This window comes from Tachysurus fulvidraco, chromosome 4, assembly GCF_022655615.1.
Source record: "Tachysurus fulvidraco isolate hzauxx_2018 chromosome 4, HZAU_PFXX_2.0, whole genome shotgun sequence".
In the NCBI taxonomy this organism is placed as follows: Eukaryota; Metazoa; Chordata; class Actinopteri; order Siluriformes; family Bagridae; genus Tachysurus; species Tachysurus fulvidraco.
The window spans coordinates 21802706-21828677 of record NC_062521.1 but is presented as its reverse complement, the minus strand read 5'-3'; the positions used below and the strand labels follow the sequence as shown (position 1 = coordinate 21828677).

At 45.0% G+C, this 25972-nt stretch overlaps 2 protein-coding genes across 4 annotated transcripts in view; one reads left to right on the top strand and one right to left on the bottom strand.

Moving 5' to 3' along the window:
* Positions 1 to 19972, top strand: part of map3k21 (mitogen-activated protein kinase kinase kinase 21) — a 51135-nt gene extending 31163 nt beyond the window's left edge. The window contains exons 4-11 of one of the 3 annotated variants that reach the window (XM_047812439.1): positions 10005 to 10180; positions 11416 to 11656; positions 11762 to 11884; positions 12676 to 12774; positions 13939 to 14089; positions 15223 to 15317; positions 15409 to 16095; positions 16822 to 19972. In XM_047812439.1, the coding sequence (XP_047668395.1) occupies positions 10005 to 10180; positions 11416 to 11656; positions 11762 to 11884; positions 12676 to 12774; positions 13939 to 14089; positions 15223 to 15317; positions 15409 to 16095; positions 16822 to 17210 (1961 nt within the window). In that variant the 3' untranslated portion in view covers positions 17211 to 19972. The remainder of the gene's footprint in view (positions 1 to 10004; positions 10181 to 11415; positions 11657 to 11761; positions 11885 to 12675; positions 12775 to 13938; positions 14090 to 15222; positions 15318 to 15408; positions 16096 to 16821) is intronic. The other 2 variants (XM_047812440.1, XM_047812441.1) reach the window with 2 other exon arrangements.
* A 472-nt stretch (positions 19973 to 20444) lies between these two features.
* On the bottom strand, positions 20445 to 25591 carry il22ra2 (interleukin 22 receptor, alpha 2). The gene is made up of 5 exons (XM_027175057.2): positions 25464 to 25591; positions 25250 to 25382; positions 24208 to 24386; positions 22280 to 22449; positions 20445 to 21058 (listed from the first exon to the last, which is right to left on the bottom strand). Exons 1-5 carry the CDS (start codon positions 25522 to 25524, stop codon positions 20912 to 20914), a joined length of 690 nt encoding a protein of 229 aa, XP_027030858.1. The 5' UTR covers positions 25525 to 25591; the 3' UTR covers positions 20445 to 20911.
* Positions 25592 to 25972: the final 381 nt, after the last annotated feature.

The following is a 25972-nucleotide window of genomic DNA, read 5'->3' as shown; positions in this document are numbered from 1 at the left end:
TGTGTGTGTCTGGGCGTGTGTGTCTGGGCGTGTGTGTCTGGGCGTCTCTGTGTGTGTCTGGGCGTCTCTGTGTGTGTCTGGGCGTCTCTGTGTGTGTCTGGGCGTCTCTGTGTGTGTCTGGGCGTCTCTGTGTGTGTGTGTGTGTGTCTGGGCGTGTGTGTCTGTGCGTGTGTGTCTGGGCGTGTGTGTCTGGGCGTGTGTGTCTGGGCGTGTGTGTCTGGGCGTCTCTGTGTGTGTCTGGGCGTGTGTGTCTGGGCGTGTGTGTGCTGGGCGTGTGTGTCTGGGCGTGTGTGTGTTGGGCGTCTGTGTGTGTTGGGTCGTGTGTGTCTGGGCGGCTGTGTGTGTCTGGGCGGCTGTGTGTGTCTGGGCGTCTCTGTGTGTGTGTGTGTGTCTGGGCGTCTCTGTGTGTGCGTGTGTGTGTGTGTCTGGGCGTCTCTGTGTGTGCGTGTGTGTGTGTGTCTGGGCGTCTCTGTGTGTGCGTGTGTGTGTGTGTCTGGGCGTCTCTGTGTGTGCGTGTGTGTGTGTGTCTGGGCGTCTCTGTGTGTGTCTGGGCGTCTGTGTGTGTGTGTGTGTGTGTCTGGGCGTCTGTGGTGTGTGTGTGGGTGTCTGTGGTGTGTGTGTGTCTGGGCGTCTGTGTGTGTGTGTGTGTGTCTGGGCGTCTGTGTGTGTGTGTCTGGGCGTCTGTGTGTGTGCGTGTGTGTGTGTGTCTGTGTGTGTGTGTGTGTGTCTGGGCGTCTCTGTGTGTGTGTGTGTGTGTGTGTCTGGGCGTCTCTGTGTGTGTGTGTGTGTGTGTGTCTGGGCGTCTCTGTGTGTGTGTGTGTGTGTGTGTGTGTGTGTCTGGGCGTCTCTGTGTGTGTGTGTGTGTGTGTGTCTGGGCGTCTCTGTGTGTGTGTGTGTCTGGGCGTCTGTGTGTGTGTGTGTGTGTCTGGGCGTCTGTGTGTGTGTGTGTGTGTGTCTGGGCGTCTCTGTGTGTGTGTGTGTGTGTGTGTGTGTGTCTGGGCGGCTGTGTGTGTGTGTGTGTCTGGGCGGCTGTGTGTGTGTGTGTGTCTGGGCGGCTGTGTGTGTCTGGGCGGCTGTGTGTGTCTGGGCGGCTGTGTGTGTCTGGGCGGCTGTGTGTGTCTGGGCGGCTGTGTGTGTCTGGGCGGCTGTGTGTGTCTGGGCGGCTGTGTGTGTGTGTCTGGGCGTCTGTGTGTGTGTGGGCGTCTCTGTGTGTGTGTCTGTGTGTGTCTGTGTGTGCGTGTGTGTCTGGGCGTCTCTGTGTGTGCGTGTGTGTCTGGGCGTCTCTGTGTGTGCGTGTGTGTCTGGGCGTCTCTGTGTGTGCGTGTGTGTCTGGGCGTCTCTGTGTGTGCGTGTGTGTCTGGGCGTCTCTGTGTGTGCGTGTGTGTCTGGGCGTCTGTGTGTGTGTGTGTGTCTGGGCGTCTGTGTGTGTGTGTCTGGGCGTCTGTGTGTGTGTGTGTGTGTCTGGGCGTCTCTGTGTGTGCGTGTGTGTCTGGGCGTCTCTGTGTGTGCGTGTGTGTCTGGGCGTCTCTGTGTGTGCGTGTGTGTCTGGGCGTCTCTGTGTGTGTGTGTGTCTGGGCGTCTCTGTGTGTGCGTGTGTGTGTGTGTCTGGGCGTCTCTGTGTGTGTGTGTGTGTGTCTGGGCGTCTCTGTGTGTGTGTGTGTGTCTGGGTGTCTGTGTGTGTCTGGGCGTCTCTGTGTGTGCGTGTGTGTCTGGGCGTCTGTGTGTGTGCGTGTGTGTCTGGGCGTCTGTGTGTGTGCGTGTGTGTCTGGGCGTCTGTGTGTGTGCGTGTGTGTCTGGGCGTCTGTGTGTGTGTGTGTCTGGGAGTCTGTGTGTGGGTGTGTGTTGGGCGTCTCTGTGTGTGTGTGTGTGTCTGGGCGTCTCTGTGTGTGTGTGTGTGTGTGTGTCTGGGCGTCTCTGTGTGTGTGTGTGTGTGTGTGTCTGGGCGTCTCTGTGTGTGCGTGTGTGTCTGGGCGTCTCTGTGTGTGCGTGTGTGTCTGGGCGTCTCTGTGTGTGCGTGTGTGTCTGGGCGTCTCTGTGTGTGCGTGTGTGTCTGGGCGTCTCTGTGTGTGCGCGTGTGTGTCTGGGCGTCTCTGTGTGTGCGCGTGTGTGTCTGGGCGTCTCTGTGTGCGCGCGTGTGTGTCTGGGCGTCTCTGTGTGCGCGCGTGTGTGTCTGGGCGTCTCTGTGTGCGCGCGTCTGTGTCTGGGCGTCTCTGTGTGCGCGCGTCTGTGTCTGGGCGTCTCTGTGTGTGCGCGTCTGTGTCTGGGCGTCTGTGTGTCTGGGTGTGTGTGTGTGTGTGTGTCTGGGTGTCTGTGTGTGTGTGGGCGTCTGTGTGTGTGTGTGTGTGGGCGTCTGTGTGTGTGTGTGTGTGTGGGCGTCTGTGTGTGTGTGTGTGGGCGCGTCTGTGTGTGTGTGTCTGTGCGTGTGTGTGTGTGTGTCTGGGCGTCTGTGTGTGTGTGTGTATGGGCGTATGTGTGTGTGTGTGTGTCTGGGAGTATGTGTGTGGTGTGTGTCTGGGCGTCTATGTGTGTGTGTGTGTGTCTGGGAGTATTGTGTGTGGTGTGTGTATGGGAGTCTATGTGTGTGTGTGTGTGTATGGGCGTATGTGTGTGGTGTGTGTGTGTATGGGAGTATGTGTGTGTGGTGTGTGTGTATGGGCGTATGTGTGTGGTGTGTGTGTGTATGGGGTATCTGTGTGTGTGTGTGTGTATGGGAGTATGTGTGTGTGTGTGTGTATGGGCGTATGTGTGTGTGTGTGTGTGATGGGCGTATATGTGTGTGTGGTGTGTGTATGGGAGTCTGTGTGTGTGTGTGTGTGTATGGGGTATGTGTGTGTGTGGTGTGTGTATGGGAGTATGTGTGTGTGTGTGTGTGTGTCTGGGGCGTATGTGTGTGTGTGTGTGTGTGTATGGGAGTATCTGTGTGTGTGGTGTGTGTGTGTATGGGAGTCTGTGTGTGTGTGTGTGTGTGTATGGGCGTTCTGTGTGTGTGTGGGTGTGTGTATGGGAGTCTATGTGTGTGCGTGTGTGTCTGGGAGTATGTGTGTGTGGTGTGTGTCTGGGAGTCTCTGTGTGTGGTGTGTGTGTATGGGAGTATGTGTGTGTGGTGTGTGTATGGGGTATGTGTGTGTGGTGTGTGTATGGGAGTATCTGTGTGTGTGTGTGTGTTGGGAGTATGTGTGTGGTGTGTGTATGGGAGTATATGTGTGTGTGTGTGTGTGTGGGCGTGTGTGTGAGTGTGTGTCTGGGGTCTGTGTGTGTGTGTGTGTCTGGGCGTATATGTGTGTGGTGTGTGTATGGGCGTATGTGTGTGGTGTGTGTGTATGGGAGTATGTGTGTGTGGTGTGTGTATGGGCGTCTGTGTGTGAGTGTGTGTATGGGGTATGTGTGTGTGGTGTGTGTATGGGAGTATATGTGTGTGGTGTGTGTGTGGGAGTATGTGTGTGTGTGGTGTGTATGGGAGTATGTGTGTGGTGTGTGTCTGTGTGTGGTGTGTGTGTGTTGGGCGTATGTGTGTGTGTGTGTGTATGGGAGTTGTGTGTGGTGTGTGTGTGTGGGCGTATGTGTGTGTGTGTGTGTGTGTGGGGTATGTGTGTGTGTGTGTGTGTGGGGTGTGTGTGTGTGTGTGTGGGAGTCTGTGTGTGTGGTGTGTCTGGGAGTCTGTGTGTGTGTGTGTGTGTCTGGGAGTTGTGTGTGTGGTGTGTGTGTGGGTATGTGTGTGTGGTGTGTGTAGGGAGTGTGTGTGTGGGTGTGTGTGGGTGTTGTGTGTGGTGTGTGTGGGCGTATGTGTGTGTGTGTGTGTGTATGGGAGTCTGTGTGTGTGGGCGTCTGTGTGTCTGGGTGTCTGTGTGTGTCTGGGCGTCTGTGTGTGTGTGTGTGTGTCTGGGCGTGTCTGTGTGTGTGTGTGTGTGTGGGCGTCTGTGTGTGTGTGTGTGTGTGTGGGCGTCTCTGTGTGTGTGTGTGTGGGCGTCTGTGTGTGTGTGTGTGTGTGTGTCTGGGTGTCTGTGTGTGTCTGGGCGTCTCTGTGTGTGTGTGTGTGTGTGTGTGTCTGTGTGTGTGTGGGAGGGTGTGTGTGTGTGTGTGGGGGTGTGTGTGTGTGTGTCTGTGTGTGTCTGTGCGTGTGTGTGTGTGTGTGTGTGTCTGGGCGTGTGTGTGTGTGTGTGTGTGTGTGTCTGGGCGTCTGTGTGTGTCTGGGCGTCTGTGTGTGTGTGTGTGTCTGGGCGTCTGTGTGTGTGTGTGTGTGTGTGTGTCTGGGGGTGTGTGTGTGTGTGTGTGTCTGGGGGTCTGTGTGTGTGTGTGTCTGGGAGTCTGTGTGTGTGTGTGTGTGTTGGGCGTCTCTGTGTGTGGTGTGTGTGGGGTCTGTGTGGTGTGTGTCTGGGTGTCTGTGTGTGTGGTGTGTGTGTGGGCGTCTGTGTGTGTGGGTGTGTGTCTGGGCGTTCTGTGTGTGTGCGTGTGTGTATGGGCGTCTCTGTGTGTGGAGTGTGTGTGTCTGGGGTTCTGTGTGTGCGCGTGTGTGTGTCTGGGCGTCTGTGTGTGGGGTGTGTGTGTGGGCGTCTGTGTGTGGGTGTGTGTCTGGGTATGTGTGTGTGGGGTGTGTCTGGGTGTCTGTGTGTGTGGGTGTGTGTCTGGGGTGTCTGTGTGTGGGGTGTGTGTGTCTGGGCGGCTGTGTGTGGTGTGGGTGTGGGGTTTGTGTGGGGTGTGTGTGGGGGTTGTGTGGGGTGTGTGTGTCTGGGTGTATGTGTGTGTGGGTGTGGTGTGTGTATGGGGTTCTGTGTGTGTGTGTGTGGGTGTGTCTGGGGGTGTGTGGTGTGTGTGGGTGTGTGTGGGTGGGTTGGGTGTGTGTGGTGTGTGGGGTGTCTGGGTGTGTGGTTGGGTGTCTGTGTGGGTGTGTGTGGTCTGGGTGTGTGTGTGTGGGTGTGTGGTGTGTGTTGGGTGTCTCTGTGGGGGTGGGGTGGTGTGTGTCTGGGTGTCTCTGTGGGTGTGTGGGGGTGTGTGTGTCTGGGTGTCTCTGTGTGGGGTGTGGGGTGTTGTGTGTGTGTGTGGGTGTCTCTGTGGGTGGGTGGGGTGGGGTGTGTTGGGTGTGTGTCTGGGGGTGGTGGGGGGTGTCTGGGTGTCTCTCTCTGGGGGTGGGGGTGTGTGTCTGGGTGTCTCTCTCTGGGGGTGGGGGTGTGTGTCTGGGTGTCTCTCTCTGGGGGTGGGGGTGTGTGTCTGGGTGTCTCTCTCTGGGGGTGTGTGTGTGTGTGTCTGGGTGTCTCTCTTTGGGTGAGTCTGGGTGTCTGGGTGTGTCTCTGTGTGTGTCTGGGGGTGTGTGTGTGTGGGTGACTCTGTGTGTGTGTGGGTGACTCTGTGTGTGTGTGGGTGACTCTGTGTGTGTGTGTGGGTGACTCTGTGTGTGTGTGTGGGTGACTCTGTGTGTGTGTGTGTGTGTGTGTGTGTGTGTGTGTGTGTGTGTGTGTGGGTGACTCTGTGTGTGTGTGTGGGTGACTCTGTGTGTGTGTGTGGGTGACTCTGTGTGTGTGTGTGGGTGACTCTGTGTGTGTGTGTGGGTGTGTGTGTGTGTGTGTGGGTGACTGTGTGTGTGTGGGTGACTGTGTGTGTGTGGGTGACTGTGTGTGTGTGGGTGACTCTGCGTGTGTGGGGGGGTGTCTCTGTGTGTGTGTGGGTGACTCTGTGTGTGTCTGGGTGTCTCTCTGTGTGTGTGTCTGGGTGTCTCTCTGTGTGTGTGTGTCTGGGTGTCTCTCTGTGTGTGTGTGTCTGGGTGTCTCTCTGTGTGTGTGTGTCTGGGTGTCTCTCTGTGTGTGTGTGTCTGGGTGTCTGTGTGTGTGTGTGTGGGTGTCTCTGTGTGTGTGTGTGGGTGTCTCTGTGTGTGTGTGTGGGTGTCTCTGTGTGTGTGTGTGGGTGTCTCTGTGTGTGTGTGTGGGTGTCTCTGTGTGTCTCTGTGTCTGGGTGTCTCTGTGTGTGTGTGGGTGTCTCTGTGTGTGTGTGTGGGTGTCTCTGTGTGTGTGTCTGGGTGTCTCTGTGTGTCTCTGTGTCTGGGTGTCTCTGGGTGTCTCTGTGTCTGGGTGTCTCTGGGTGTCTCTGTGTCTGGGTGTCTCTGGGTGTCTCTGTGTCTGGGTGTCTCTGGGTGTCTCTGTGTGTGATTGTCTGTGTGCCTCTGTGTGTGTGTGTGTGGGTGACTCTCTGTGTGTGTGGGTGACTCTCTGTGTGTGTGTGTGGGTGACTCTCTGTGTGTGTGTGTGTGGGTGACTCTCTGTGTGTGTGTGTGTGGGTGACTCTGTGTGTGTGTGTGTGGGTGACTCTCTGTGTGTGTGTGTGTGGGTGACTCTCTGTGTGTGTGTGTGTGGGTGACTCTCTGTGTGTGTGTGTGTGGGTGACTCTCTGTGTGTGTGTGTGTGGGTGACTCTCTGTGTGTGTGTGTGGGTGACTCTCTGTGTGTGTGTGTGGGTGACTCTCTGTGTGTGTGTGTGGGTGACTCTCTGTGTGTGTGTGTGTGTGGGTGACTCTGTGTGTGTGTGTGTGTGGGTGACTCTCTGTGTGTGTGTGTGTCTCTGTGTGTCTGTGGTGGGTGTCTCTGTGTGTCTGTGGTGGGTGTCTCTGTGTGTCTGTGGTGGGTGTCTCTGTGTGTCTGTGGTGGGTGTCTCTGTGTGTCTGTGGTGGGTGTGTGTGTGTGTGTCTCTGTGTGTGTGTGTGTGTGTCTCTGTGTGTGTGTGTGTGTGTCTCTGTGTGTGTGTGTGTGTGTGTCTCTGTGTGTGTGTGTGTGTGTGTGTGTGTGGGTGACTCTGTGTGTGTGTGTGTGTGTGGGTGACTCTGTGTGTGTGTGTGTGTGTGTGTGTGGGTGACTCTCTGTGTGTGTGTGTGTGGGTGACTCTCTGTGTGTGTGTGTGTGTGGGTGACTCTCTGTGTGTGTGTGTGTGTGGGTGACTCTCTGTGTGTGTGTGTGTGGGTGACTCTCTGTGTGTGTGTGTGTGTGGGTGACTCTCTGTGTGTGTGTGTGTGTGGGTGACTCTCTGTGTGTGTGTGTGTGTGTGGGTGACTCTCTGTGTGTGTGTGTGTGTGGGTGACTCTCTGTGTGTGTGTGTGTGTGTGTGTGTGTGTGTGTGTGTGTGTGTCTCTCTGTGTGTGTGTGTGTGTGTGTGTCTGTGTGTGTGTGTGTGTGTGTGTGTGTGGGTGACTCTGTGTGTGTGTGTGTGGGTGACTCTGTGTGTGTGTGTGTGGGTGACTCTCTGTGTGTGTGTGTGTGGGTGACTCTCTGTGTGTGTGTGTGTGGGTGACTCTCTGTGTGTGTGTGTGTGGGTGACTCTGTGTGTGTGTGTGGGTGACTCTGTGTGTGTGTGTGGGTGACTCTCTGTGTGTGTGTGGGTGACTCTCTGTGTGTGTGTGGGTGACTCTGTGTGTGTGTGGGTGACTCTGTGTGTGTGTGGGTGACTGTGTGTGTGTGTGTGTGTGTGTGTGGGTGACTCTGTGTGTGTGTGGGTGACTCTGTGTGTGTGGGTGACTCTGTGTGTGTGGGTGACTCTGTGTGTGTGGGTGACTCTGTGTGTGTGTGTGTGTGTGGGTGACTCTGTGTGTGTGTGTGTGTGGGTGACTCTGTGTGTGTGTGTGTGGGTGACTCTGTGTGTGTGTGTGTGTGTGACTCTGTGTGTGTGTGTGACTCTGTGTGTGTGGGTGACTCTGTGTGTGTGGGTGACTCTGTGTGTGTGGGTGACTCTGTGTGTGTGGGTGACTCTGTGTGTGTGGGTGACTCTGTGTGTGTGTGTGTGTGGGTGACTCTGTGTGTGTGTGTGTGTGTGTGTGTGGGTGACTCTGTGTGTGTGTGTGTGTGTGGGTGACTCTGTGTGTGTGTGTGTGTGGGTGACTCTCTGTGTGTGTGTGTGTCTGGGTGACTCTGTGTGTGTGTGGGTGACTCTGTGTGTGTGTGGGTGACTCTGTGTGTGTGTGTGTGGGTGACTCTGTGTGTGTGTGTGTGGGTGACTCTGTGTGTGTGTGACTCTGTGTGTGTGTGTGTGTGTGACTCTGTGTGTGTGTGTGTGTGTGGGTGACTCTGTGTGTGTGTGTGTGGGTGACTCTGTGTGTGTGGGTGACTCTGTGTGTGTGTGTGACTCTGTGTGTGTGGGTGACTCTGTGTGTGTGGGTGACTCTGTGTGTGTGGGTGACTCTGTGTGTGTGGGTGACTCTGTGTGTGTGTGGGTGACTCTGTGTGTGTGTGTGTGTGTGTGTGGGTGACTCTGTGTGTGTGTGTGTGGGTGACTCTGTGTGTGTGTGTGTGTGGGTGACTCTGTGTGTGTGTGTGTGTGTGTGTGGGTGACTCTCTGTGTGTGTGTGTGTGGGTGACTCTGTGTGTGTGTGTGTGTGTGGGTGACTCTGTGTGTGTGTGTGTGTGGGTGACTCTGTGTGTGTGGGTGACTCTGTGTGTGTGGGTGACTCTGTGTGTGTGGGTGACTCTGTGTGTGTGGGTGACTCTGTGTGTGTGGGTGACTCTGTGTGTGTGGGTGACTCTGTGTGTGTGGGTGACTCTGTGTGTGTGGGTGACTCTGTGTGGGTGACTCTGTGTGTGTGTGGGTGACTCTGTGTGTGTGTGTGTGGGTGACTCTGTGTGTGTGTGTGGGTGACTCTGTGTGTGTGTGTGGGTGACTCTGTGTGTGTGTGTGTGTGGCTGACTCTGTGTGTGTGTGTGGCTGACTCTGTGTGTGTGTGTGGCTGACTCTGTGTGTGTGTGTGTGTGGCTGACTCTGTGTGTGTGTGTGTGTGGCTGACTCTGTGTGTGTGTGTGTGTGGCTGACTCTGTGTGTGTGTGTGTGTGGCTGACTCTGTGTGTGTGTGGCTGACTCTGTGTGTGTGTGGCTGACTCTGTGTGTGTGTGTGTGTGGCTGTGTCTGTGTGTGTGTGTGTGTGGCTGACTCTGTGTGTGTGTGTGTGTGTGGCTGTCTCTGTGTGTGTGTGGCTGACTCTGTGTGTGTGTGGCTGACTCTGTGTGTGTGTGGCTGACTCTGTGTGTGTGTGTGGCTGACTCTGTGTGTGTGTGTGGCTGACTCTGTGTGTGTGTGTGGCTGACTCTGTGTGTGTGTGTGGCTGACTCTGTGTGTGTGTGGCTGACTCTGTGTGTGTGTGGCTGACTCTGTGTGTGTGTGTGGGTGACTCTGTGTGTGGGTGTCTGGGTGACTCTGTGTGTGGGTGTCTGGGTGACTCTGTGTGTGGGTGTCTGGGTGACTCTGTGTGTGGGTGTCTGGGTGACTCTGGGTGTCTGGGTGTCTGGGTGTGTGTGTCTGGGTGTGTGTGTCTGGGTGTGTGTGTCTGGGTGTCTCTGGGTGTGTGTGTGTCTGGGTGTCTCTGGGTGTGTGTGTGTCTGGGTGTGTGTGTGTGTCTGGGTGTGTGTGTGTGTCTGGGTGTGTGTGTGTGTCTGGGTGTCTCTCTGTGTGTGTGTGTGTGTGTCTGGGTGTCTCTCTGTGTGTGTGTGTGTGTCTGGGTGTCTCTCTGTGTGTGTGTGTGTGTGTCTGGGTGTCTCTCTGTGTGTGTGTGTGTGTGTGTGTCTGGGTGTCTCTGTGTGTGTGTGTGTGTGTCTGGGTGTCTCTGTGTGTGTGTCTGGGTGTCTCTGTGTGTGTGTCTGGATGTCTCTGTGTGTGTGTGTCTGTCTGTCTGTGTGTCTGTCTGTCTGTGTGTCTGTCTGTCTGTGTGTCTGTCTGTCTGTGTGTCTGTCTGTCTGTGTGTCTGTCTGTCCGTCTGTCTGTCTGTCTGTGTGTGTTCTAAGCCAGTCCTTGAAAGCACAAAAATTCAATGCATAAGTAGGCTAGCGGTTATAAGACACAGGTGAGAATCCTGACTCTTACCTGCCAGTTTCATGCTCCTCCTCTCCATCCACAGCCGATGCTCAACCACGCCCTCTACTGCCACAACAACTTAAAAACATTTTGCAATGTACTATGTTTAATAATGAATTAATTTAATAGTTCATTTAATAATAGGAACTGATTTGTACACATTCACTTAACACGTAATGTTTGTGAGCTCAGAATGCTGGGAGCAGGATCCCCACATCCGACCGATGTTTGCTACCATCCTGGAGCAGTTGACTGCCATAGAGGAGGCTGTGATGGCCACCATGCCACAGGACTCTTTCCACTCCATGCAGGAGGACTGGAGGGTGGAGATCCAGGAGATGTTTGATGAGCTACGAACGAAAGAGAAGGTCAGTTTATTATTCACCTTTAAATACTTGCTGGTTCTTACTGAGTGAGTTGAGCCATTTGCTTAGTTTCTCAAGGGTTTCTCTTATATGGAAATGAATGTTGTTGGTAATGTGCAGGTTCAGACCTTTTTAAGGGATGCTGTTCAATGGGTGACACTACACTTTAGCTTTCTGTCAGTTAGGAATATGCAGAAATGGTCACAAGTCATCTATTTTAGTCTGTTTAAGTTGATTGTTTAGGACTTGGTATAGTGTACTCACCCTGAAGGAATCTTCTAGCACAGGGATTGTCACCAAATGGAGCAATTTTAGCATCAATTTAAACCATTAATAACTGAGGAAAAAAAACACTGGGTGCAGTTCAGTGACCCCAATTGTTCTTTTTCTTTTGCTTCTTGTTCTTGCCAGTCAAATTTAAATTTATTTCGTTTAGGACAGCTCATCAAGAAAGAGAAGGGATTCATAGCAGTGATATATATTTACTTGGACCTTTGTTAGCAAAGAGTGCTTTGTATGTGTATAAATTGCATAATCAAGGCACAATTACTCTATCACTTTGTTAAACTAGTTTCAATATACCATATATCCCTGTACTAAGAAAAGACCAGAAATGTAGTTTATTTTAAACTGACTTAATCAGAGACTGAGCATTGCTGTTTGATTCGGTAAACACTTGTAATACACAGCCCATGTCTCTGGAAGGCAAATTGACAATTTAAAAAAAACACATCTCGGAGGAATTATAACTTAATATGTACCAATCTCAGCATGTTTTGTGACCCAGCACAGAGGGATTAAATGTCCTCTGTAAGTAACAAATCTGGTTTTAGGAAAATCTGGTTTTAGGAAAGTGTGCCAGCATTTGAGCTCTTCAGACTACTGTCACTTCTTGGGGTAACAACAGTGAGTTTGTTTGTAATTCTGAAAGAGTTACATAAGTTACAGTTAGTAGAGATGGTGTTCATGGATCAGCGATCCACAAAAGGCCCTTTATGGGTCATTGGCAGGGGAAATACTCTAAAAGAGGGGAAATAAAGATACACCATCTTCACTGGTTTATGTGTGGTCTTTATTTAAATATTGGAAACATTTCTTTGAGAAACGTATAGAATGGTGTCATGGTTTCTGTCTGCTTGAACTTGCTGTGTTTAGGTTGAATTATTCTTGTAGAAGTCCAACGTTAAGCAGGTCCATCACATGTCGCAAGTCGTTCATCTTTCTCTGTGTTTCTCCAGGAGCTGCGCTCTCGTGAGGAGGAACTGATGCGGGCGGCACTGCAACAGAAATCTCACGAGGAACTGCTGAAAAGGAGAGAGCAACAGCTTGCTGAGAGAGAGATCAATGTGCTGGAGCGTGAGCTCAACATTCTCATCTTCCAGCTGAACAAGGACAAGCCCAACGTCAAGAAGAGGAAGGGCAAGTTTAAGCGCAGTCGCCTCAAGCTGAAGGACGGCAACCGCATCAGCTTGCCATCAGGTGGCTTATTTTAACAACACGCTGTTGTATATTTGCTGCTTCAGAGAAGTCTGTTGATTTGACTTTGAATCTTGATGTGTATTTGTGCTTGTGTTTATGTCGCAGATTTTCAGCACAAGATCACAGTGCAGGCTTCGCCATCGATGGAGAAGAGGAGGAGTTTGAACAGCACCAGTTCCAGCCCTCCCAGCAGTCCCACACTAATCCCTCGCCTCCGGGCAATTCAGTGTATGTACTGGTTTTACACACACACACACACACACACACACACACACACACACACACACACTGAGCACCTGTGCCTCTTCAAAGTACTTTATTTGATTACGACACTATTTACTAACTTCCTATTACCAAATATGAATTCTAGATTGCAGAGCTATAAAAATGACTAAAATTGTTACAAACAGGATTATTTTGTAAATCACTGAAATAAATTAAACAGTTATTTTTAGAAATAAAAGTATTCCATTTCAGCCATTTTTTTTACCCTGCATTCACACAGGCAGCAGTGAAATTAGTTAACAGAATTTTTATTGAGTGCAGGCAGATTCTGGCAAAACAACCACAGGGGGGGACAAAGTGAGTGGGGTAAAAGACAGCACTGTGTGGTTTAACTTTATGCAAATGAGAAGCAAAGGACTTTTGGTGGCCTGCAATAGGAGCGTCCAATGGTGATATGTGAAACACGATCTGTGTACATTTATTTATTTATTTATTTATTTATTTATTCATTATTTTTTAAATGTATTTACAAATACTGACTGTTCCTAACAGTAATGCCTGCTCGGATTAGCATTGTCAGTATCATTTTGTTTGTAGTTTGTGTGTTAATTTCCAGAGGAATTTAAAATTGTCATCACAACAAGAAAAATTGTGCAACCTAATGAATAGAATATAACAATAATTCCCAATGTTTTTAATATTACTAATAATATTAACAACATTGTAACTGTGTTCAGCTTACAAACAGACACGCATATGCGCGCGCACAATTTTACACTGTTTTTTCCCTTCAGTGATCCGTTCCTGTGACTCTACACAAAGGAACAGTATATATGTGTATCACCAAGATGTGGATATCACAAACGAGTGTAAACCTTGTACAGGGAGGAAAGGCAAGATCCATGTGATGCTAAGGCTCTTCTCGTGTTTCCCTCGTTACAAGGGCTTGGCTTTTGTACCTGTGTGCTGCGGTTAATCCGTTGTCAACCAATTAACATATATAGCTGGGTTCAAATTAAGTGGCTTGAAGTTTCATTTACAGTCTGTGCTGCACTTCTTCAAATTTGACAGGGTGTCTCTCTATGTGTCTGTCTGTGTCTGTCTCTGTCCGTCTCTGTGTGGTGATTCTCAAAGGACACCATCTTGCTTTTTGTAAGTATGCTTACCATGTAGAATAATTACAGAAAGCAAGATTTTGTCTCTTGCCTTTAATCAGTAAACCAGCATGACTTGCAAAATCGGACACTGTGTTGGAACTGGTAGCCTGATCACTATTGTGTGTGGGGAAACTCAAGAATACTACATAGAACACTATTAAAGTGAACAGAATTAGCCAAAGTGAATATTTTCTGACGCATTTGTTTTTGCTCATCAGTTTAAAACAGTAAACAGATTCTGACAAAAACGTGCACAGTGTCAGTAAACTCGACATCCGCACGACGATTTGATGTCTTATGTGCAGAAACAAGCACAATAAAGAGACCATAGATGAACATATTGTTCAAGTTATGTGATGGTATTTTGATGTTAATTGTGTAAAATGCCTGGGAAAATCTAATTGGCTGTCATTAGAATAAATACAGTTTAGAACAAGGATGCAGTTTACCAAATTTCAGCTCGGACTTCTTAGTTGTTTGAATTTATTTCAAATCTCTGCCACTATCCCTGAGTTACAGTTATAAGTAAACCTGTAATTAGCACTGATTGGCATACGGTGGCCAAATCCCAGAGTATTTTGACACCGATTTAGAAAAACTTAACTTTTCTTTTTTTTTTAAAAAAAAAATGTAGGCAGATGTAGCTTGCTGTTTTCCCTCAATGTGAACAAATGAATTCAAACATAGCAGTGCATTATGGGTCCTTCATGGCGTGTTTTTCGACACCAGCCTAACAATATTATGCTGTAATAGTGAATAGGACATGGTTTCACACACAGTACAAGTCATTTTATGCTGAATGAATATGGAAATTATTAAATGCAACTTTCCTGCTTGGTAGATGTTTCACACTGTGATTATGAACCTTGATCATAAAAGATAAATTTGTCTCTACTGCAGTGACTCTGGATGAGAGCAACAGGACATGGGGCAGGAGCACCATCTATAAGCCTGAGGAGTTTGAAGATGCTAGGAAAGGCATAAAGAAGAAGGTTCGCACGTGGGGTCCGAGCTCCATTCAGACTAAAGAGAGAGGAAGCAGTGCTGAAAGGTTGATAACTGATCTTTATTTACTTGTGGTTTTTAACAATGCTCACTAAAAAGCAGACTTTTCTGAAACACTGAAACAGGAGGCAAATTTAATTGTGCAAAGCTCATGAGTCCTAAAAGATTTCATAAATTGCATTTAAAATCTTTTAGGAAAAATAAAATACAAATTTTAACATATATCATGAAACGTATATCATGTAAATATTATAAATGTGTCCTACTCCTTAATTTAATTCATGCTTAAATATTTTCTAAATTAAGTTTTTATGCTAGTTTATAAGTTTATATACTTTCTTGCCCACCTACCAATCACATTGACATGGGCTAAAGTAAGCTCATACATGCGGAAGGATAGATGCTTGGATTTTCAGTGTTATGTTGCTCTCTCATGGTTGGCTGGCTTTACGTGTCTCAAAGGAAGCATCTGACGGCCTTCACCCTCCCGGGTTGTAGCTGTCGTATTACAGCTGTCGAGAGCACCCAAGATAAGTGTACATGCTCTAGCTGCATTATATATAAGGAAAAAAACTCCACATCTCCAGCATCTTCCAGACGAGGTGTCACAACCTCATATTTGATAGCATGTGCCACACATCACTAAGGGGTTTATAACATCTACAGACCAACAACTGCCCTTAAGCTTCAGTTAGAACTGAGTTTTGAGTAAGCAAGTTATTCCTTTGTTATTCTTTATTCAGTCAGAAACATGTCAGTTCTTGTCTGTGTTCACATACGAGGAATTCCATATTCAATTAATGCAAACTGGTGTAAAGGTTTGTGTGTTCTTACAGTAGATTCAAGCAGATGAATGTTTCGAATGAGGCATTGTATGTGCCTCATAAGTAACATGCTGTTACCTGGATAAATCGTTAATGTGTAAATGGTTTAATCTCTTACTAATTGTATACTAAATATACATCATATTGCCTGCTCCTTAATTTTAGATCTACTTCCAAGCTATTTTAACGTCCTTTGATCCTTTTTTGGATCCTGTCAGCTTCATATTCTGGTTCTTTTTTTGTAGATAAATTAAAAACATTAAAACTAGCTATGATGAATGCAAACCTGCACTCACCTGTCCTTTTGTTAAGGACTTAATCTCCTGCATTGTTGACATGATCACTTGGCTTCCAGAGTTCGGCCCCTCTCAGATGGGAACAATCCTTGGTCCACTACTCCACTGAAATCCCAGAAATCTGTTCCACTGGCTGCATTATTTGCCGAACAGGGTAAGCAAGAGCCAGAATACTGCTTGACTGTCTTCACCATCATTTTCCGTTTACTTGCAATAACGCTGACCCGATGAACCTTCTTGTGTAGGCACGGCTAAAGATGAAACAAGCTCTCTCGACAGTTCAGACAGCAAACCAAAGCAACTCAAGTTCCCCAATCAGGTCTACATTGATCTACCTCTGTGGAAGGACGAGCAGAGCGAGGTACCTGGGGTCAGTGTAGGGGGTGGGACAGAGAGCCAGGAAGAGCCAACCACATCCACCAGTTCAACAAGTACAACACCTCAACACACACCCACTAACAGCCTGAAGCGGGCGGGTGGGAGGCGCCGTACAGACACTGTGCTGCACAGCTGTGCCTCACTCCTAGCTGCTGTGGCTCTGGGCCTGGACCTGCGTGATGCCCATAAGGCCACACCTACTGATGAGGTGGAGCCTCGAGAAGACCGGAAGAAGCGGGAAGGCCTGTTTCAACGTGCCACGCGTTTCCGACGCAGTTCCAGCCCACGCAGGGACGACAACCTGCTGGTCATGTCCTCAATCTCAGAGTGCAACTCCACTAAGTGTCTCCTTCACCCAGACTCTGAGAGTCTCGAACATAGCCCTGTAACTGGGGCACAAGTCAATGGCTTTGGATTCTACAATATCAGCCAGAGCAGCAGAAATGTGAACAGAACTGATCTGTGCCCTCCCCCTCCTATAGTACCAGATCATGGCACCAACTCTGGGTCCCGTCTCAGGAGGAAGAAATCCAGTCCTGCTGTCTGTCAGAATAGTAAGTAAGATTTGTCAACTGTAATTCTCATCTCTGCTTGCATTTACATTTGGTTGATGGTTGCTTGGTGACTGCTTACATGTATACTTATTATTTAGGGATATCTTTTTCAAAACTCTTTACATTATCTCCAGACTTATTGGTATCCTTGGTAAAGGTGGGCCAAATGTGTTGTGGTCTGTCACTACCTTAATATCACACTGAAATTGAGACATCTAACCTTTTAAAGGAAATTTATTTCTTTGAAACTTTTAAATGTTGCAGAAACCTTTATATATAAATAGTTCTAAAATGTATATTTTTAATTGTGTGGTATTTATTAATTTATTTTTTATTAACCTATAGGGAACTAAAGAGCACTAAAAATATCGGTCAAAAATAAATGGCCATTCATTTTTTATTTATTTTGTCCTTTTTTATAAGAATGATCAGAAATCCCCACAGACAGACAAATCTAGTTGAAAGACTTCTCAGAAGAATGTAGGCTATTATAACAGCAAAGAGAGAATACAATTGCTATGGGATGTTCACATTGTTCACAAATGTTTTGGCCATTGTGTTTTTAAGTGGATTTTTTTATTTATTTATTAATATTTTAGATATTGCTCAGATCTGGTGCATAGAACCCCATTATTTCATCTTACTCCTTTCATTTAGAGTAAGATCATTTAAATTACCTGTTTAATTTGGGTTTAATCCAGTGTTTTGTTTTGGGTTTTTTTCCAGCAGCTGGCACAAACTGTTCTAATGCTGCTGCTGAAGTCCCTATAGTGGCATCCTTACAGAAAAAGCAAGCTGACCGAGAGAGCAGCCAAGAAAAGCAGAGTGCTTCCGACTCCCTCTCCAGGCCCAGGCCGTTGTCTCTGCGAGTCAAACCTCACTGCTGGGGACTACTGAGGAGCAGAAACAAGAGCTATTCTCTAGGTCACTGCTCTGGAGAGAAGACTGCACAGAGCCTGGGCATCATGCTGTCCCCTGAGGTCAAAATGGGTTGCTCTCTCTTAGACATGGACACTGAGGGACAGAAACGTGACTGCACCGTCCCCCTTTGCCGAATCCAGAGCACACCAAGTCGCCCGTCTGCCTTTGAACTGGAAAAGGAGTTCTTTTCTTGAAACGAGCCTCCTCTCCTTTCGCCTCCCTTCCTTTTCTCTCCTCTCACCTCCCTTCCTCTCTTCACCTCCCTTCCTTTCCTCCTCTCTTCACCTCCCTTCCTTTCTTTCAATCTCACCTCCCTTCCTTTTCTCTTCTCTCTCCTCCCTTCCTCTCTTCGCCTCCCTTCCTTTTCTCTTCTCTCACCTCCCTTCCTCACCTCTAATCTCCTCTCCTCGCCTCCTCTCCTCTCATGTGTGCAGGACTCGCAAAACATTGTGGCATTCATGCCCAATCTATTGCTGCTGGAGTTGTCATGTTATATGTTTTGTCTGTTTGTATTTTGTTTGTTTTTTTATTTATATTCAGTTTATTTTGATAAGTAATTTAATATGAAAAGGACATATGAGCAAAATGATCAGCATTCCGTTTTACTGTAGAATGGCCAGTGCGTAGCCGATTATGTTTTTACACTACCACATGTGCACATTACATGTTTAAAAAAAAAAAAGTCGGCATATTACTGTACTTTAAAATTTTGTAGGTGTTAATTTTATTTGTATTAGAAACAAAGTTGTTTATTGAACCTCGATAATCCTGGATATTAGAGTTTATTCTGAATTTATATAGATTGAATGTGTGGAATTTTTTTTTTTTTTTTATAAAATATAATCCTGCAGGTTTTTGCCTCCTGGTTGATCAGAGTATAGAGACATTGCTGTATGGTGCAGATATGAGCGAACGTGGAATCGGGCATCTGTATTTAAAATGTTAGTTCCCTGAGGAAGTCACATGGGTCATGAAATCCAGTGACTTCCCCTCCATTGCTTGCTAAGTATCTGTAACATTTACACTTCTTAACCCTGAGTAAAACAGTGCAGTCAGTATTACAGCCTCTTGGTGGTCTCACTGTTATTTGGCTTCCCCTCACCACAGAGTTTGCTGCTGTTGTTTGCTTGATGCTCTAGTTCCCAGGTGACCTTTTCCATTTTTTGTTTTCCCCACCACATCTGCGAAACAGGTGCAGGTTGAGATTATGCTTCTTCCCTGCTTGTGATAGTTCTGTTTTCTTTTACCATGGCTGGTTAAACTGTTATTACTTCCTAACTTACTAAGTTTACAAGCTGTAGATGCACTGTGGTTCCAGTCTTTTCACACGATGGGCACAGAAAGCCTTTGTTATTCAGTTAGGAGGATGTGAGGATCGGACCAATCTGCTTCTAAAACACGGACTGCCATGCCTTTGACAATATACTATAAGGTTAGAAGGTGTCATTGATGCTTTTGGTTTATGTGAACAGTGTGTTTACTGTGTTACCTGAAAAGCAGGTAATAAATTCAATAACAGAATGGTAGTGATTACTGAACCAGCAGTTTTGTTTTTTGTTTTTTAAAGTCAAGCTTTATTACAAATCTGATGTTTTATATATGGTTTTAGCAGACCAAAATGTAATTGGAATTTGAGTAGCATTTTCCTGTTTTGATCTATGAATTCCTTTTTAATGTTCTTTTCTTTCTTCCAACTGTTAGCTTCTCTCATTCTTCTGAACTGACTGTTAAATCAAAGGCTTCCCTGTATTGCAATTTCCCTACTGAAGACCCCTATTTTAGCTCCTTATGTGTACTTTGAGCTGGCACAAACACCGAGGTTTTAGCCCAAAGCTCAGTGAAGCTAAACGACCAGGTATAATCTGAACCATTTCCACAATGTTTCCTTGTAAGTGTTCCTTAAAGTGCTACCAGTCGTAAGACCTCACTCTTTCCTTACGTCTATTAAAGCTACAAAAATAAAATCTGCTGAGAGGAAATTTTTGTTTAAAGACTCACAGAACCTTCAGGTATGTTCAAGAGTTTATGCAGTCCACAGATTGATTTGATTTTTATACATTTTGTAACATCATCTGCTTAAACTGAGTATGTATTAAAAAACTGTATAAAAAAAACGTGGGGCTGAAATATGTCACTTTTTTATAAGAAGAAAAATTGTCATTCTGTGAACTTACTACCCCATGCAGGTGAACATCACTTGTCATTTGGAGCATAAGTTTTGGACAAAATGTTAGAACATGCCCTGTGATCATCTCATAAAAGCTTCTTATGTAGCACTGTGATTTTATATAGTGATTGTTGACCATGAACTGCTGTTTTACAAGATTTAAGTATTTTTTTTTTATGCGAAATTAATGTAATTATTATGATGATGATGTCTTACAAAACACCAGTGAGGCTGGAACTGCAGTTGCACATTTGATTACGTGAAAAAACACTGAATTGTGTGGTTCAGGATACTGTAATTATTTTTTTTACTAAAATGAAGTAGTAGCGTGTCTGTAGGAAAAGTACCAGATGTTGATTTTATTTTATTTTTCCCCCCCTTTTCTCCTCTTGCTCTTCCTCTTCCCAACAGTTATAACTGCAGATTTAAAAAAAAAGAAAGAAAAAAAACACAGCACATGGATACTAAAAAAGCCACTGGATGAACTTCTCACCAAAGTTGCCCTTTCTCTCCAGCATTTTGGTTTGTGAATTTTTTTTTTTTTTTTTTTTTTTAATAAACAAAGGCAATATTTGTTACATGGATCACATGTACTGTATATACATTATGATTTTGAGGACTTGCTCAGTTATTTTAGTGCCTGTCTGAGCCACATGACCAAATCAATGTTGAGGTGGTTTGCTGGTACTGTATTAGATGACAGCATCAGTAACTGTTGAAAAGGATTCTTTCTGAAATCACAATTGTACTCAAGTGATCAATAAATCCTTTATTCCTCATTTTACCTGACTTATTCTATACAAATTGCTGCTTTTCTAGTTGTGTGTGTGTGTGTACACGTGTGCGTACATGTGTGTAGTGAGTGTACTTGTGTGTACTTACATGTGTACGTATATTAGCCATAACATTGAAAAACGTGCCTAATATTGTATAGGTCCCTCTTTTTGCCACCAAAACAGCTCTGATCCATTGAACAAAGCAACCTGAACTCTGTAAGCCTAGCAATAACCCTTATATACCTTATATCAGGGTTCAGGAGCTAATCTCCGAAACATTAGGTATGAGGCAGGGATTATATAGGACACTCATTCACGGCTGGGAATAATTTATCCAATTCACCAATCCACCTACAAGCAAGTTTATTTGGGGGGGGGAATCCTGATAAACCAAAGGGAAAACCCATGGCAAGAACAATCTGTACCTCAACACAAAATCCAAGAAACCAATAATTGGAGAAATAAAGACAAATAAATAAAGTAAGTAAAGGTGACTAAATTTAATCAGATGGTTTGCAATATATATATATTAAATAATTTTACATCTTTTAAAACTTTCTAGAAAAAAATCACGGCGATGATAAAAACCGTGCCTGCAGATAGATAAAGGCATTTGTGATCAAAACTGACGCTCTAAAACGCCAACAAAGCATGTCCTGTATCGATTGTCAAACTAAATACAGTCAGAACAAAAATGGCATCTTTATTTCAGGTCTGAACTGAACAGCTCCCAGCAGGACCGTATCCCAAATGAGCAGTCCCTGGCTATCAGGTGATGAGATGTTTTTGTGTGTAGCTTGCAGGTTCTTTCATTCCCTAACCTGCTATTGCTCCCGGTGTACTGTGTGGACAAACATAAAGGCAGGACTGTGTGATGGACAGTGGCGAGTGTCTCAAATGTTTCTCCCGCTGTAGAGATCCAGTGTAGCAGTTTGTGTACCTGTGTGACACTTTACAGGGTGCTGATGCAGGACTCGGGACTCCTGGGGCTTGTAATTCCAGACAGGGGCATGACGGTCACGGCTTGAATACAGTATGTCGTTTGAGGGTATAAGTGCTCGATCAGGAGTTTCCTCTGGCAGCTATTGGTTTCATGGATCTGCGGGTCACATTTGGTACACATGAATAGTTAAAGAAATATGTTATATATTTATTACATAAATTGCATTTAATCCACAGGGACTTGCATTCATACAGCTGAATGTTATTGAAGTTTAAGGGCCTTGTTTGAGGGCCCAGCAGTGGCAGCTTTGTGGTACTTGGATCTGAACTCTCAAATGATCCGACCTGTAGTCCATCATCTGACTATATACTATGACTTACATTTTTATCTCATTTTTATACAACTGTGCAATTGAGGGTTAAGGGTCTTGCTTAGGGGCCCAGCTGTGGCAGCTTGGTGGACGTAGGAATCGACCTCACAACCTTACGATTGGTAGCCCAACACCTAAACCACTAGGTTACCACAGACACCTGACCATGATCGCTAAAGAAAAGCAGTAGAGGAAAGTTCCATATACCAAAGATAATAAAATCTAATAGTCACTACTATGAGATAAAATTGTCTGTTCATACTGACTGAAAATACCAGCATTAAAAATCCATAAAAGACCATGCTAACCTAATGAGTGTCTGTTATTGCGTTTTAATAAAATACAGAAGGACTAAAACACACCATCGTTAGAGAATAATCAATGATGCAGTGATGTGGTGTCCTGACACATAGCAGGAAAGTTTTATTCCACTTATACCAAAGCAATTTGTCAACAAGTGCATTTTTTTAAAATTAATGATCATTTTGTAGTTTTAACCATTTAATATTTAATTTTAACATTGTGTGTGTGGGGGGGGGACTTTAGCATGTTAGCAGCAAGCTCAAAGCCGCGAGCTAGACACGTACTCGTAAGTGATCTGAAAGCTGGAAATAGAAGTTGCGGCTCTGCAGTTGAACGCTTTTATATGAAGTGGACAGAAGTAGGGTTAAAAACACCTGTTAAATGCTCTGACCTGCACCTGCATCATCATTTATTCTACACTGGGTCATGGGGAACCTAGACACACCCTAATTCACACACCATAGACAATTTAGAGATGCCAATGAGACTATAACGTGTCGTTGGACTGGCAGAAGAAACCCAGAGGAAACCCTAAAGCATGAGGAGAACATACAAAGTCCTTGCACACAGGACGCAGGCGGGAATTGAACCCTCGAACATGCTTAGCACTAAGTCAACATTTTAAATATGTAGTGAATCTATATGCAGAAAACATGACTGATGAAGTGAATGACGCTTTTTAAGTGAATTTTTATTTATTGTACCTGCTCCAAGCCATCGTGAATGAGGTAAATCCTAAAGATCAGTTTCAGCAGTTTTGTAACCGAGACCCTGCTGTTCCTCTGTCCGTGTACAGGAGTCCGTGGTGGTCTGATCCAGACTACGATGCCTTGCTCTGTCACATTCAGCTTGAATTTTGGTGGGCTGAAAGTGGCTGTGAAACAAAGGCAATCAGTTCAGTTGAAGTGAATACAGATTCATTTTGTTAGTATTATACACATACTAATATGAATCATGAATTAATGCAGCTAACGTTTTTATTGTCCTTTTTAAAAAAACAAAAAAAAAACGTGTATTTTGTATGCGTATTTATGTTCATAGTTTCATAGATTTATTTCTTTACTTTATGCTCCTTATTTCAGAACTTTATCTTCTCCCTTTCACTTATCTTACCTTATAATGTTTACCTTATTAATATTAATTTCATATCTTATATTCTGCTGTATTTAAGCTCCACCACACCAAGACATTTACGGCATTTGACAGACGTGTTTATCCAGAGAGACGTACAAAAGTGCATTGAAGTCTCTATTAATGAATACATTAACACTGATTCACAAGGTTACAGACTTAGGATACCATCGACCTCAAACTCTGTTTCTTTTTTTTATTAAACACATAGAACAAACAGGGAAAATAACTGCTAGTTTAAGTGTTTCAGGAACAGGGAGGTCTTCGCCTATGGTTTGAAGATAGCCGGTGAGAGGAAGTTCATGTAAACCACATACTGTAACTTGGCAATAAAGTGAAAATTTGGCACTTTGTAAAATGTGTAAAATAATATAAACAAGGCCCTGCGATGGGTTGGCACTCCGTCCAGGGTGTATCCTGCCTTGATGCCCGATGACGCCTGAGATAGCACAGGCTCCCCATGACCCGAGAAGTTCGGATAAGCGGTAGAAAATGAGAGTGAGTAATATAAACAAGCGCCATAATTTATTCAGCTACTTTTCAAAACACACACTGCAACAAATGATACCTCAGTGTGTACAAATATCTTCAATATAGTCAGATTTATCTAGTATTTCCTAGTACAACATTACTACAATTTTACTCATTTCAGATTTGAAATAAATGTGTCCTATAGGTGTAAGTATGCTCATGTGTGGCATTTATTTCAAGAAAAAACGCAAGTATCTACAATAAGCCTGAATTAGTTTTGATAGTTGGACTATATTCAAGTTTCTTTCATTTGTTTCATGTTTTGTATTGTAGAAAACTATCAAATAATTCAACCGTTAACACAAGCAGAGAGATAGATATATAGATAGATAGACAGACAGACAAACAGAGAGAGAGAGAGAGAGAGAGAGAGAGAGAGATAGACAGACAGACAGACAAACAGAGAGAGAGAGAGATAGATAGATAGATAGACAGAGAGAGAGAGACAGACAGACAGACAAACAGAGAGAGAGAGAGATAGATAGATAGATAGACAGAGAGAGAGAGAGATAGACAGACAAACAGAGAGAGAGAGAGAGAGAGATAGATAGATAGATAGATAGATAGATAGATAGATAGATAGATAGATAGATAGATAGATAGATCGATCGATCGATCGATCGATCGTCGATGTTTTCCAGTTAATGTCTAAACTTTCTATGGTCATATCTGATAATGTGGCAAAAAAGGAGACCAAATATGTCCAAAGGTGTCTACATTCCCTTTTGACAGCACAAGTGAAGGAGATTTACCTTAATCCAATAAAGTAAACTACACCTTCTATAGCATATCCAGTTATGTTGTAAAGTAAAGTAGATTACTCCAGAATTGTGAGATACTACTCCTGCATTATAGACAGAAATCCCATTCGCATCTAAATCTACTATTTAACAAACCCACTTAAAAACTGCAGAGATCAGGATCCATGAAACATGATGCAGAGTTTAAAAAATAAAAAGTTTCCACTCACTGTCCCACTGAGGGTAAAACCTGGCGCTTGTGACCCATGGTGATAGACCTTTGGAGGATTGTGCCTGAACCCTTGCATAGTACCACTGGCGTGGGTCAGACGTCTCCTGGCTCAGGTCACACTGTAGTTTATGAGTAGCCTGGCACGACTCACACACAATCCACTGCTTGTCTCCATACCTGCAACCATAACAGTAAACAACGCATTGTTACGACCAGGCATATGCACAATGCAACAAATAAATCTGAATCTAAATCTGGATTTTAATAACCACTCATTTATTCAATTCAGTTCAATTCAATTCAATTTGTATAGCTATAGTAAATATCAGAATAAAAATAACTGAAAAAAAAAATGAATGGAAGATTCATCCCTCTCAATATAAATGTATATTTATGCCTAAACAATAGTTAGATATTTACTATTTTTTTTGTTATATTGTTATTAATCATATATAGGTTATATTGCTACTAATCTTGAACTTTTGTATAATATAAAACTTTTTGTATTATGTTTCTTATTTTCTGTAAAGCTGCTTTGAGACAATGTCTGTTGTTAAAGCGCTATACAAATAAATTTGAATTGAATCGAATTGAATTCCAGTGATGTCGGAAATATGGTTGAATACGATTTATTTATTTATTTATTTATCTATCTATCTATCTATCTATCTATCTATCTATCTATCTATCTATCTATCTATCTATCTATCTATCTATTTAAATCATGGTCATTATTGTATTTGTTAATTTCTGTCTTTTATTTTATTTGTCTTTTACTGCAGCATACAGAAAACAATGTGCAAACTAAGAATTCCATTAATGAAAGCAAGCTATATCAAGTCTAAAAAGTTGAACCCTGATTAAAAAACTTCTGTAATGTATGAATTATTAAGATCTTGCTCATTAAGAGCACACTGAAATTGTTATATTTAAAAAATTTTTTTTAAAAATCATCAAAAATCCTAAAAATTAGATCATAACATCCTCAGATCTGCTATATAAAGATAGCATTCAAAAATATTGTTTTAAATAAAACTTACACTTTATACTGCACGAAATATCGCAGGCCCCCCGGTGCCTCAGGATGGTGTTTCCAGTGCAGGACATTTCTGAAGTTCACTGAATGGAATTCCACCTGGAAGGGTGCCGTGTAGTCCAGAAGCTGAACATCACCTTAAAGACACAGAGTGTTAGAAATCAAGGTTACAATCTGAAAAAGCAGCGTTTTACAGATCTGCAGAGGCTATGACTTACCCTCTGCTCTGCAGAAGAGAGCGACGTTCCACAAAAGCAGTAGTGTGCTCAGGATGCACATGTTTCCAGCTGAAATGAGTTCAACTCTGCCACGCTCTCATAAATATGGATTGGGGAAGTGACATGGCACTTCTATATATGAAGGTGAAGGTGGGGAGGATCTGAATTCTTTGTTCAACAAAACACAGATTCTTGATCAGAAATAGTTAGAGATCAAATCAACATCTTTATCATGTTCCTCAAAGCAGGCAAAGGGCTATCCTTTAACTCCCCACAAGCATCAGTAAGCCTTGCACACCCATGAAGCCATGGTCAGTTCATTGTTTGTCCTTCCTTGGACCACTTAGTATAGGATAGAATAGAACAGAAGCCTTTATTTTGTCACATATACATTACAGCACAGTGAAATTCTTTCTTCACATATCCCGACTTCAGAGCACAGGATCGGCCATGATACAGCACCAATCGACAGTGGCAGCTTGGCAGTGCTGGGGCATCCAATCAGCAAC

Coding starts and splice junctions, on each gene's coding strand:
- il22ra2 (XM_027175057.2), bottom strand. CDS start 25,524: ATGTGCATCCTGAGCACACTACTGCTTTTGTGGAACGTCGCTCTCTTC. Junction 25,383..25,463: donor TCTCTTCTGCAGAGCAGAGG/GTAAGTCATAGC, acceptor TGTGTCTTTAAG/GTGATGTTCAGCTTCTGGAC. Junction 24,387..25,249: donor TATTTCGTGCAGTATAAAGT/GTAAGTTTTATT, acceptor TTATGGTTGCAG/GTATGGAGACAAGCAGTGGA.